General features: G+C 44.3%; 1 protein-coding gene across 2 annotated transcripts in view; it reads left to right on the top strand.

The window, feature by feature from the left end:
• Positions 1-7,617: 7,617 nt before the first annotated feature.
• The window catches only part of PHACTR2 (phosphatase and actin regulator 2), an 81,527-nt gene continuing 77,186 nt past the window's right edge, over positions 7,618-11,958 (top strand). For both annotated transcript variants that reach the window (XM_061989052.1, XM_061989051.1), the window contains exon 1: positions 7,618-7,820. In XM_061989052.1, coding sequence (XP_061845036.1) covers positions 7,778-7,820 — 43 coding nt within the window. In that variant the 5' untranslated portion in view covers positions 7,618-7,777. The remainder of the gene's footprint in view (positions 7,821-11,958) is intronic.

Raw genomic sequence — 11,958 nt, 5'->3', positions numbered from 1 at the left:
GCAGAGGCATCCAAAATGATGTGTTTATTTTGCTTCGGTGCCAAAAAAGCAGTGATTCATTAAGGAGCTTGGAGCCGTAGAGGGGAAGCCACAGCCAGCAACCACCACACATGCCTTGAAGAGCAGAAAGCTGTGTTTTCCTAAGGAAAATAGTTAGTGCAGCTGGACTGGTATCATGGCTGACTTGTCTGAAGCGAGGAGGCACTCACTGATCGACAGGCTGGAGAGTGCAGAAGTTATCTTGGATCACTGGGCTTGGTTGCAGCAGTCACAGCCAGGAGGCATATGGAGGCTGCTATTAAGCCCAGATGGGAGAGAGAAAAAAATACTGAAGGTGAGTCAATCCCACTGATAGGAGCCTTTGCTTGAAGTGATGAATTAGGGAGCTCCAGTACTGTAACCACTGTGATGGCAAATGCAATGAAAGGTGCAACAGGACTTAAGAGGTGGGAGGAGGAAGGGTTGAGTCCCACAGTAAGAACAGACCTCCAGCTGCTTTTAGCTGTACTAGTTCATTTTCTCTTCTGGGAACACGCCAGCTTGTATGAGTAAAGAGGGCAGTCTGCTCTGTTTATTGTAACTACTGATACGAACTTGCAGCGGCTAAAGCCTTTGAAAACCTGGCAGAAACCTGACTCTTGAGGAACTCTACACTCCAGCATGTCGTTTTTACACCATCGCTTTCTTCTTCCCCAGTGGCTTGAACTAGGACAAGCAGAGTGCTATTTATAATTTTTAATGTAGTCCTTTTTGTCTTTCCTCATAAATTTGGAGCCCTGGACAAAATTGATATCTGGTAACAAACATACAGTTGATTGGAATATTTCTGATGGTTATTTTCTGCCTGGAAAGGAAATGGTGTTCTGCAATCTCACAGCACTGCCACTGCACAGTGAAACACAACACAAGAGGAGGTGCTGGGATCAAGGAGGCAGTATGAGGCACAAAGGAAATAATCATGTATGAGTAACATTAATAGTGAGAGTTCTTGTCATCAACAAGAAATGGGTTCAAGTCTCACCAAGGGAGGTTTAGATTGGACTTTAGAAATAACTTTGTCACTGAGAAGATTATTAAGCATTGAAACAGGCAGCCCAGGGAGGTGGTAGGCTCACCATCCCTTGAGAGATTCAAAAGACTCATAGATGAGGTGCTGAGAGATATGGTTTAGTTTAGTGATGGGCTTGGCAGCCTTAGGTTAGTGGTTGGGCTCAATGATCTTAAAGGTCTTTTCCAACCATAATGATTTTATGATTTTAACAATCACAAGCACGTAGAGCAGTGTTTGAAAATTTGAAGTTCAAAATTTAGACCAGGATTGTAGCACTGAAATTGTTAAGTATTAGGGTGAGGCTTGATGGACTTTGGGTGATACGTCATGCCATCTACTGGGAGGTTCTTCAGCTTTTTTCAGGACTATCTGGTCTAAGGTTAGGGGCACAATGTGATCTGGTATGTCAGTTCCCCTTGGTGCTTTAAATAAAGACATAAGACAGCTTTTCCCAGTGTCAACTGCACAGTGCTGAGCCCTTTTTAAAAGAAGATCCTTGCCTTGAAGAACATGCATTTCTTATAGCATATTAATTTTCACTAAATTAAAAGAGCAGAACACTGTTAGTGTCTTAAGGGTCTGATTAATCAGGGTCTGAATCTTTCACTTGCTCACCTGTCACAATCTTGCACAAGCAGTTCTCCAGAAACCCCTGGATTACACCCCTTCTGCCACTTATTTCGTAAGTCTTTAGGCAGCCGATAACTTTTAGAACAGTAGATGTGAAAACAATAATACTCCAAATAGTTAGTGAAATACTCTGAGTCTGTGAGAAAAGGAAAGTTCCTGAAAGGCCAGGCTTGCTGAAACAAAGCAAGGGGACTGACTCGAGTTCTTTGCAAGCAAAGTAAACAAACATTAGCAACAACTGTGGGATGGAGAAAAATCAAAGGATTTGGAGGGACATGAAGTTTTAGAATTTGCCTTCAATGAATATTAGGGAAAGAAAAAACACTTTTGAAGATGTTGTGGAACAGAACTGGAGTGGAGGAGAAGCATGTAGAGGAAAGAGCGTTAGAAGAAAGTGCAGTGGAGGAGTAGGGCAGTTTCTGAAGCTGAGGAGCATGCACAGGAGATGAGTAGATCTGCTCTCTGTGATTCCCAAAATGTTTATGTTGAGACCACTTTCTTTCTATTTTCTGCCTTTTCAACCGCACACGTTATGTAAATTACTTTAAATGTTCAGTGCGTACAGTACCCCAAGAGACTGCAAACTGTTATTAAAATGAAAACACAGATCTCTCAACATGCTTGCAATGTTCATCTCTGTAGAAGTCTTTCCTAGAATGACTTGCCAAGCGGTTATTTAATACAGGTGAGAATAATGTCAAGTTAAAGGGTACGACAAAAGTCACAGACCAGATGAGAAAACCCCATAAGCAGATCTATATGCATTCATTAAGAACCATGTAAAAGCATATTGATGCAGCTATTGTGAAAGTTTCCTCCAGGTACAGATAGCACTCTCAAGTCAGAGAGCACAAAGAGAGGCCCAAGGTTGAGTGCACCTAGCACACAGCCTATGTAATAAATTATTGAACTGCTGTTGACATGAATTGTTTACATGCTTCCCAGCGTCATAAACTGGCTTACAAACTGTTATGGTGAATAATTTAGAGTGGCAAACAAGTCTGCAAGTGCACAACCTATTTGCAGATAATTTGTGAGCAGAAAGAAAACCTGTCCATGCCAAATTGCTGGGAATGAGTTTGCCCAGCTGTGCTCTTTTCCTGCCTGTTAAAGCAAAGAGCTGGTAAGAGCAAACAGACATTGCAACAACAGTCGGGACCATCCTCTTGGTTTATCTTGATAAGCGCTCAGTTAATAAATTCTTCCTGTTATAAAGTTGAATCTGTTTGCCAGTCCTGCATTATGAATCCTGGGATTAAATGTGATAGTTCCTTCTTATAGCATCTGTTATATTTAGTGCCAAAAATTAATCTTGGTGATGGAAAGAGGAGTAATACAAACTCATCTTTCTAAAACACCTCTTTATGTAAGCCTAGAGAACTCTAAAGACTGGGCAACAGCATGCTACAAGTTGTAGGTCATCTATTGCCATCCATCATCCCAGCATAGTAAACACACTGTAATATAGTTGTCTTTGAAGCTTTGTTGATGGGAAGGAATTTGCTCTTTGTTTTGTGAGACAGATTATTACGTGTATTACTTCATTCTGCTTTGAGAACAATTTGGAAGTTTTACATTCTCTTCCGTGCAGAGACCTCACACCAGACATTTACAGAAGTGCAATATTTTGGTTTGATAAACACCGATGAAGCTCATGAAGCTTCCTCTTTCAGTGGAAGTTTTCAATTCTTGAGGGACAGCAGAGCATCTGCTTAACAGTACTCACTACAGTACCCAAAGGGGTAACTTGGGATAAGAAGGGAAGAACCGTGCATGCAGCATGAGGCAATCAGACAACTGAAGTATTACTCCTGACCCCAAAGTCTGAAATCTAACAGGGACACTGTGGTCCAGGAACTCCATTGACCCTGATGTTGTATCAGAACAGTCTGGCACAACTTACTGCCAGCGGTTCTACCCATCAATTGAATCCCCACTTCCTCACCTCACATAAGACATATTCACGTTCTAGCATCTTTTTGCAGCATTTCTTTGAGTACAAGATTAGTCCTGGCTAAAGTGATCATGGATATTTTAATCCTGAAATTCTCAATTCTTCCTAGGCTGTTTTTGCTTTGCTTGCAGTTGCAGATTTTCAGAAACCCAGGAAGACTATAATAACTACAAATCACTGGGCAGTCCATTTAGGTCTCATCCTGTTAGCTGTTTAAAGGGAAAGTGGAAAATACATCACAGAATCACAGAATCTTAAGGGTTGGAAGGGACCTCGAAAGATCATCTAGTCCAACCCTCCTCCAAACACATGATAGATAAAGTAATCTAAATCCTAACAGAAACAAACCAGTTAATTAATTAAAATATACCCAATAAAAATGTATTTTATCTACATAATCACAATCTCAAATCTTTGCTAGAATCAGTTGTTATCAAACAATTAAACTTGTAGCTGCCCTAAACACCAAATACCAATATGGAAAGAAATTTAACACAGATCAAAATATCTCTATCATAGTGTAGAATAAAAATCCACAGGCATCCCAGTACTAAATGTATGTGTTTTGCTGGATGTTCAAATCAGGATGTCAGCAGCATGTCCAGTTTCTCTCACAGGTCACATTGGTAGGTGTCTTTTCATGCAGTGTTGAGGATTCAAAGTTCGTTCTCTTCCATTGGTAAGTCATAATCCGAGTTCTTAAATCAAATGTTTTAAAAAGCAGGATCTAAGCAGAAAAACTTTTTTTAATTTGATTATAATTAATGAATGTGAGTAGTCTGAGATGGATACATTGTCCCTTGACATCTTTAGTCAGGTAATAAAGGACACAACTGGTGTATGGACCAGTACTAGTTTATGTATTCAAACTGGTATTCCCTCTTGAGAATCAAGAGAAAATATTTCTGTTTGCTCACTTTATGAAAGCTGAATACAGGCTCTATGATGATATTATGGGATGGTCCCAGTATCTTGTCTATCATCAATAAAAATCCCCTTGATAAACCCCTTATGTTTTCTAATGCAAGTAAATTATTCTTCATAAATAGAAACTTCATTTTCCTATTCTATACAACATAATGCCTATAATTTGTTAGTGTTGTAAATTAACATTTCTCTTCCACACTAGAACTGCTATCCCCTATTTACTAAAGCAGTAGCCATATCTGATTAGTTCTGCAACATACCATTAAGCATCACTGAGGTATGAAGCTGGGACCCTTAAAAAAGAAGTGGCAGCAGAGTAAACGTGTAAAAGAAACTCACCATCATCAGTTAACTTAGGAAGGAAAAAACCCAAACAAACACAACAACCAAACAAAAAGAATGTGGCAACTAATCCATCTGCATTGTAGGGTGTGATAACTGTACCCATTTTATCAGCTTACAAATTGACCTTGAAGAGTTGATTACTTCACAGGAATCACTGCAGACAAAAAGAAACATACTTTTGCATTGTAAATGGACTTTTATGTAGCAGGAGCATGCAAATTCCTTTGATAAACTTAATGAGATTCACTTTCATGTTCCTGTTTATGAGGGACTCCAGAGGGGTAACTCAAGTTTCTCAAAATAAAGACTTTAAAAATCCTTCTTCAAGTAAGAAAAAATACATGTGGGGACTTGATGCAAAAAACTCTCCTGAGAAAAAAAGTGACAGGTTGTTGGGTGTTCAACAAGCCACCCTTCCAAAAGCCTTTCCTTGGGTTGAAGAAGGGACCATTAGAGCATCTACCATTCCCTTAGGTCCCACTGTGTAAGCCCCACCTATTTATCTTCAACTCTCTGCTTTGCATAATGCCTGGATTTGGAGGTGTCAGGCAAAGAGCCTTACTTTAGGTCTTTGAACACCCAGTAGTGCTGCAATGCTATTCTCACCTCACAAAGGCTCCATTATAGGTTAAAGTGCAGCACGTCAGTCTTCCCTGAGCACATCACTACCAGCCTGCTTTTGCTGGAAAGCATTTTCTGCACTTTTCAGCTCACCTTGAGGATTTCTTTTGAGCCATCTCCCACCACTCAGCATTGTTTTAAGGGGCAGACTACAGCACTGGACATGAGACAGCACTTTTTGACTGATAAAAAGCACACTGATGTAAAGAGATTTCTGCCTACCCCCTTCCTGTTTTCACGTTTGTGTGTGAACATTAGCTGACTTTCATGCCAGCACTAGCTCACCGGGAGCTTGTGTTGAATTTCTCTGAGCCCCTACATGAAGCAGCTTTCTAAAGGCACCTTCCTTAGCCCTGTAGGTTCTGTCACTCCATTCTTGCAAGTCTGACTTTTTCCTTCTTTTGACCCTATTAAAACTTTCTTGTTTGAAAGACTTGGGTTTATTAAATAATCCAGATAACTCTGTGACTGTCTTGTCCTCATTATCACTCTGGTAATATTTACTCCATCTAAAATTGCTGCTGGTAGTGATTTATTTAGTCTTTTCAAGCTGCTTGAACTAATGCTTCTCTAGATTGCTGGTGAAAACACTGAAGAACCTTCCCGTAGCTCCCCAACAGAAACACTCATCAAATGCTAGTGCTATTTGGACAATTGATCTGCTTTTCATTTAGTTCCTCATCTGTTTGTGCTTTATTAATTTTGTGTTGTTCTCACATTTTTTCTCTCACTAAATCAAATACCTAGTGGAAGTCTATTATGCTCAAGCCCCTACCTCTGGCAAGTTAATGTGCAATCATATAAAACGAGGAGATAAAAGACCTGTTTACCAAGACCTATTTTCTATAAAAAGCATGAAGATTAGCAGTAGTTGTACTCTATTCACCATCTATTAGCTGATGACTACATCTCTTCTGCCTATAACCGATCCCAGGCTACCTGGACTGCAGCTGCTTGTGGTCCCTCCATTTGCCTCCTGCACACAGGCCCCACAATATCATAATTCTCCATCTCCTGAAACATCACCACATACAAAGACCAGCAGGTCAGAAATCTCTTCAGCCAACCCCTCTAGGACTTCCAGGCTGCTCAAAAACTTAGTAATTTCACCATATGTCTTGCAATAGATGTTCTTTGCATGTTCTTTAAATGAGCCTCGAGTGTTATGTGATGCATATGCATCTTCCTACTTGCTTCTAGATACTGCACAGAAACATCCATTAGGTATTTGAGTTGGTTTGGGGTTTTTTTTTTGCATCACTGGTAACAATTACCTGTTTGCTCTGGAATTAAGCTTCAATCACTGCTTAGAGTGTGACTGCAATCTAAGGGGGAAAAAACCCAAACAATGCAGATCTTTGTTCCTTTTGCCCTTGTGCTATGCACAATCTCTACTTCTCCCCATCTTCCCCATCAACTTATCCAATTATATCCCTTCCTGTCATTTGCTACAGCAGAGTAATGTCTGAATGCTGCTGTCTCAGACCGTCTTCTTTCCTTCAAAATTTAAAAGAAGCCCTGGCTTTGGTTATGTATCTGTGGGAGATGCTGGGCTCGGGGAGTTTGTCAGACCTCAGTCACAGCAAAGGGCTGGTAACGACCCCACGGGCTGCCCTGCCCAGGCACACCTTGTCCACTCGTGAGGGTGGCAAAAGCCCCCGACAACTGCTCCCAGCAGAGAGGCGCCTCGGGGCAGATTTTCCCTGTACCTCCAGAGAAGGGGCGGGAGGGGGAAAGTAATTTTATGTCTGGGCCAAGGTTTGAGTCATCGGAGAAGGGCAGTGGTTCTGCAGGGGCTGGGGCCGTCAGCAGTACGGGAAGCCTCGCCAGTTGAGCTCCGTCTTTCTCAGTCTCGTGTAATTAAGGGTGGCTTTCGTTGTTGTTGTAGTTTTTCATTCATTAAAGACTTTTACAATAGCTCCCGCGCCCCCGCTTCGCCGCGGGGAACCGGGCCGGGAGCGGCGCGGTGGTGCGCAGCGCCCCCCTCCCCGCGGCCGGGCCGGGCCGGGCGGGGCGAGGCGGCGTCCCGGGGAGGGAGCGGGAGCAGGGGGCGCGGCGCCGGGCCCGCGCCGAGCGGCGTCCCGGCAGCACGAGAGGCGGCCGCCGCTCCGCAGCCGCCCCCCGCCAGCCGGCCGGCGGGCGGCGCGGCGGGGAGTGCGGCCCGGGCGAGGAGTGAGATGGCCCCCAGGAAACAGCCGCGGCGGAGGCTGCGAGCCCCGCGGGAGGCGTGATCGTCCCCCGGCCAAGCCATGGGCCAGACCTCGGTCTCCACGCTGTCCCAGCCGGCCGGCGGTGAGTAACGGGGGACGCCGAAGGAGACGGGACAGCGCGGTTGGGCGCGGGGGGAGGGCGCTGCCGGCGGCGGGCAGCAGGGCGGCGCGGCCGGAGGGGTGGCGGAGGGCAGTCCGCGCTCCCCGGGGCGGTGGCGGGGGTGCGGTGGTCCCGCTCCCCGGGGCCGTGCCACCGCCGCCCGCTTGATCCCCCGCACCGCGTCGGCGGGTGGGGAGCAGCGGCCGCTTCCCGCGCTGCCCTGCCCGGCTCGGAGCCCCGGCGCGGGGGTTCGGTGATGCCCCTCGCATTCCCGGGAGCACGGGGCGCCTTTCTCTCCCTTTAATAAATAAATCGGTACGAAGTAGGGTGCGGGGGGAAGGGGAAGGAAAGGAGCTCTGGCACCTCGCCCAGCAGCGCGGCTAGTAACCCGCCCATCTGGTTGCTTTTGGCTCCAGGACATTTTATGTGTAAGCAAAGTATTGAAAATAAATAAATAGCGTGTGAGTGGAACTGTTTGTTTGGTTGTTTTGGGTTTTGTTTTTTCTTTTTCCCAATAAATCTGCCCTAGCTGTTTGCAACTTTTTGAAGATTGTATGAACTACTTAGGAATGCTGTTTGGAGGCATGTTAGGATAACCTGGTGTGCTTTAGTTACTGAAAAAACAGAGCAGCTCTCTTCCCACAATAATAGGATGTAGAATCTAAGTTAACTCCAGCGAGGTTTGAAGTTTCCTGCGAAAACGTCACTGCACGCGTGTTTTTCCTCAACGCCTATTTACTTTGCATCCATGTGAAAAAATAAGCAGGTCCTGTTATAGACTAATTCTGAAGGCTGAACTTAATTTGCTTATTGCTGTTAATGTAGGAATGCTTAGTCATATATTAGCACAACAAACTTCTCCCCCCCCCTTTTTTTTTTACTTAATGGATGTTTCAAAGAATAGTTTTAGAGCTAACACATAGATTTTCAGAGAAACTCTGTTATACTGCCAGGGGTACAACTTCCCAGTCATAGCATCACGGTACAAAATGTTAGATCATTTCTTCTCCTGCCAAACATTGTATGAAGGAGAAATTTAACCGTTCCCAATAAATTTCACCATCTTGTTGAAGGTTTCACCCGTCAGCCAGGGTGTTAGAATTATGTCAAGGTAGGTGTCGGGAAGCAGATGTAAGGAAGCAGATGGGCCAGTTAAAAGTTTTTGTTCAACTTCCTCTACAAAAAATGTGTCTGAAGTCTTATGTGCAGAACTCTATTGTGAGGGCATTTTGCCTGGGAGGGGGCTGGTATCTTGAGTAATGATAGCTCTGTTACCCACATTCCCTTGGCAGAACACTAATGGACAATAATTGGGCTGGATTTCTGATTTTACCTGTAAGAATAAGATTCACACTTGAATTCTTTCCTAACTGAAACCAAGATTTTCAGTCAGGAGCAATAAGAGACATCTGAAGATGTTAAGTTGTAGTGATGCAACCTTATTATTGCCAAGTAAATTCTGGTGATCACCATTTTAAGAGCACTGCACTTGTGTTGATTTCACAGAAGAGCAATCCCTCTTCACTTTCAGCCCTATTAAAAAGATTGGGAGAGTATATCCTCAATAGGAAAACACGAGGGCAGGTCGCTTTCTGAGTGGCATGGATTCTTGGAGGTGCAGTCATTCTTTTTCTCTAGTTGTCAGGCATTCAGGTATGGCCTGAATGCTTAATGTATTGCCAAGTTTGTGAGGGAGATTGAGACAGCTCTGAACAGGGCAGAGGAACAACTTCCATGCCTCCATTTTAGATGGATTGCCTCTTAGGCACTAGTCCTAAAGTCTTGGTTGATTTTGTGGTGCCAGCCAACTACAAGTCATTTAAGTCTTTGACAGCTGCTAGAGATTAGAGTTGAAGGAGATTGCTGTCTTGCACATGCAGGGGCTGCAAATCTGTTTTAGTGTTAAGGAATCAATAGTGCATTCAGATCACCAATGAGGCACACAAAAGCAGCTGTGAGAAGTTACTTGCCTGTTTGCTCCCTTTTTTTTTTCCCCTGGCCATGCCAGCCTGTGAGGGCTCAGACCCTGCCCTCTGATCCATCCCTGCTGTGCCAGACCAGAAAACTCACAAGTCCTTCTCCGCTGGGGGTATGTAGACTCATACCAGATGGATTAGAGTGCCCGTAAAGAGGGGAAGAATCAGATTTTTCATGCCCCATTGGAACTTTCTTTAGTAGCAATGTGCTCTTGCTAGTTTGCCATCAGCTGTGGGTGAGTGAACATTTGAGTCAGGAGGATCGCGGCCTTAATTATCTCCCTTAACTGTGAGCTATAGATGGGTAAAAGCAGGTCTTAGCTGCCTGTGGACACACACCAGGTAATCTTTTACTCCTTCTCCCCCTCGATTCCAGCTTTTCGATCATTTAGAGACATTTTCTGAAGTTTGTTATTTATCATGGTTAGCAAATGTGCACAAACAGTGATGCCAAGAGGGGCTTGGGAAGATGGTATATCTAGTATAGATATGTGGAAATGGAGTGCAGACTGTCCTTCATCTTCCTTGCTCTTCTGTGATTTTCTGGTGCCTGGCAGGACTTGATTAACATGCTCTCTCGCCATTCATTGGCTGGAGTTCAGTGCTTTTGGGGGTTATCAGCCATCATGTGCAAAGGCTATCACTTCTGCATTCTGATCTTGAGCTTGTCAAAGGACAGCAAAGCTCTTGGGTAGTTCACTTAGCAGCCACGTTACTGGGGAGAAGCCTAGTCCTCAAGTGGATGCGTGGTCAGCACATGGGGAAGATAACACTTAAAAGCAGACCTAGGTAGGTGGCAAAAGATTTTTATTCTTGGATAGTAATGCCTTGTTAAGAATGAAACTTGCAGTAAAACCAGACCTACCAGTGTTCCTAGGAAGAGGTCAGGCAATTCAGCACAAAGTCTGTGGAGCACAGCAGAGAGTTATGTGGAGAGGAAAGACAAGCTGCAAAGAGAAGGTCTCAGGAACCTCTTACCCTGACGTTCAGGGTGCACAGCGGAGCCATTTGAAGTCTGGGGTCAGATCCTTGTGCTGGCTTGCAGTGCCCAAGCACGTAATCCATGGGCCTGTTTACTCTGGGGTGGGGGGAGTTCCTCTTGTCGTATACATTTTACAGGAATAGAGCACAAAGTGTCAGGCTTGCGTTTCATCCTGTTACAGACCCAAAGATTTTTCAAGGACATGAAAATGTACTTCAACAGCACAGGAAAACCATTTCCCACCCGGCTCCCCCCGTGAGATGAAAGTAGTTGCTGGCAGGATCCTGTTGTTTGTTGACCTTGGCACTCGGGGAAGTGATTCTCATCGGTCAGAAGCGAGCATATTTCTCAGACCGCTCTTTTTCATCTCTCGTGGCTTTATGGGATTTCCTGTTCATTGACAAGGAAACAGCAGCTTCACCTGTGTCTACAGAGGAATTGTAGTTGCCTTAACTGGGCAACCTTATCTCAATCCTGAAATGAAATGGCAAGCTAATATTTGTTTCAGTGTCTCTTGGTGTTGGTAAACAAACTGATTGGTTATCAGCACAGCAGTTTCAGACTTGTGTAGGAAGACAAGCTTGTGAGCTGCTTGTGAGCCTTATTGAGGGTGGTGTTCTGGAGCAAGCATTTCTGTTCCTGAGGAGTTGGACATAGAGATACTCAGCCAGAGACTTAACTTTTCATCCTGACTCTGTCTGCTATGAATCTGAATGTGCAGACAAGCCCTCAAGGTAATAGTTCTTCATGAGGAAAAAAGCAGACTTGATTTTTCTTCTTCAGCTTCCCTTCCTTTCAAAACTGGAAGAACTTTGGCATTGTTGCGCTTTACAGGAGGGTATCTCACAGCATTTGCAAGCGTGGTGAGCTACTTGCAACACACCTGTCACAAAATCACAGAATCTTAAGGGTTGGAAAGGACTTCAAAAGATCATCTAGTTCAACCCCCTGCCGGAGCAGGACTTGCTAGAGTAGGTCACAGAGGAACTCATCCAGGTGGGTTTTGAATGTCTCCAGAGAAGGGAGACTCGACAACCCATCTGGGCAACCTGTGCCAGTGCTCTTTCACCCTCCAGTGAAGACATTTTTCCTCATGTTTCTTTGGAAACTCTTATGTTCCAGCTTGTACCCATTGTCCCTTGTCCTATCATTGGCTGGTCAT

This window comes from Colius striatus, chromosome 2 (genome assembly GCF_028858725.1).
Source record: "Colius striatus isolate bColStr4 chromosome 2, bColStr4.1.hap1, whole genome shotgun sequence".
In the NCBI taxonomy this organism is placed as follows: domain Eukaryota; kingdom Metazoa; phylum Chordata; class Aves; order Coliiformes; family Coliidae; genus Colius; species Colius striatus.
This window is presented reverse-complemented; position numbering and strand designations above follow the sequence as displayed.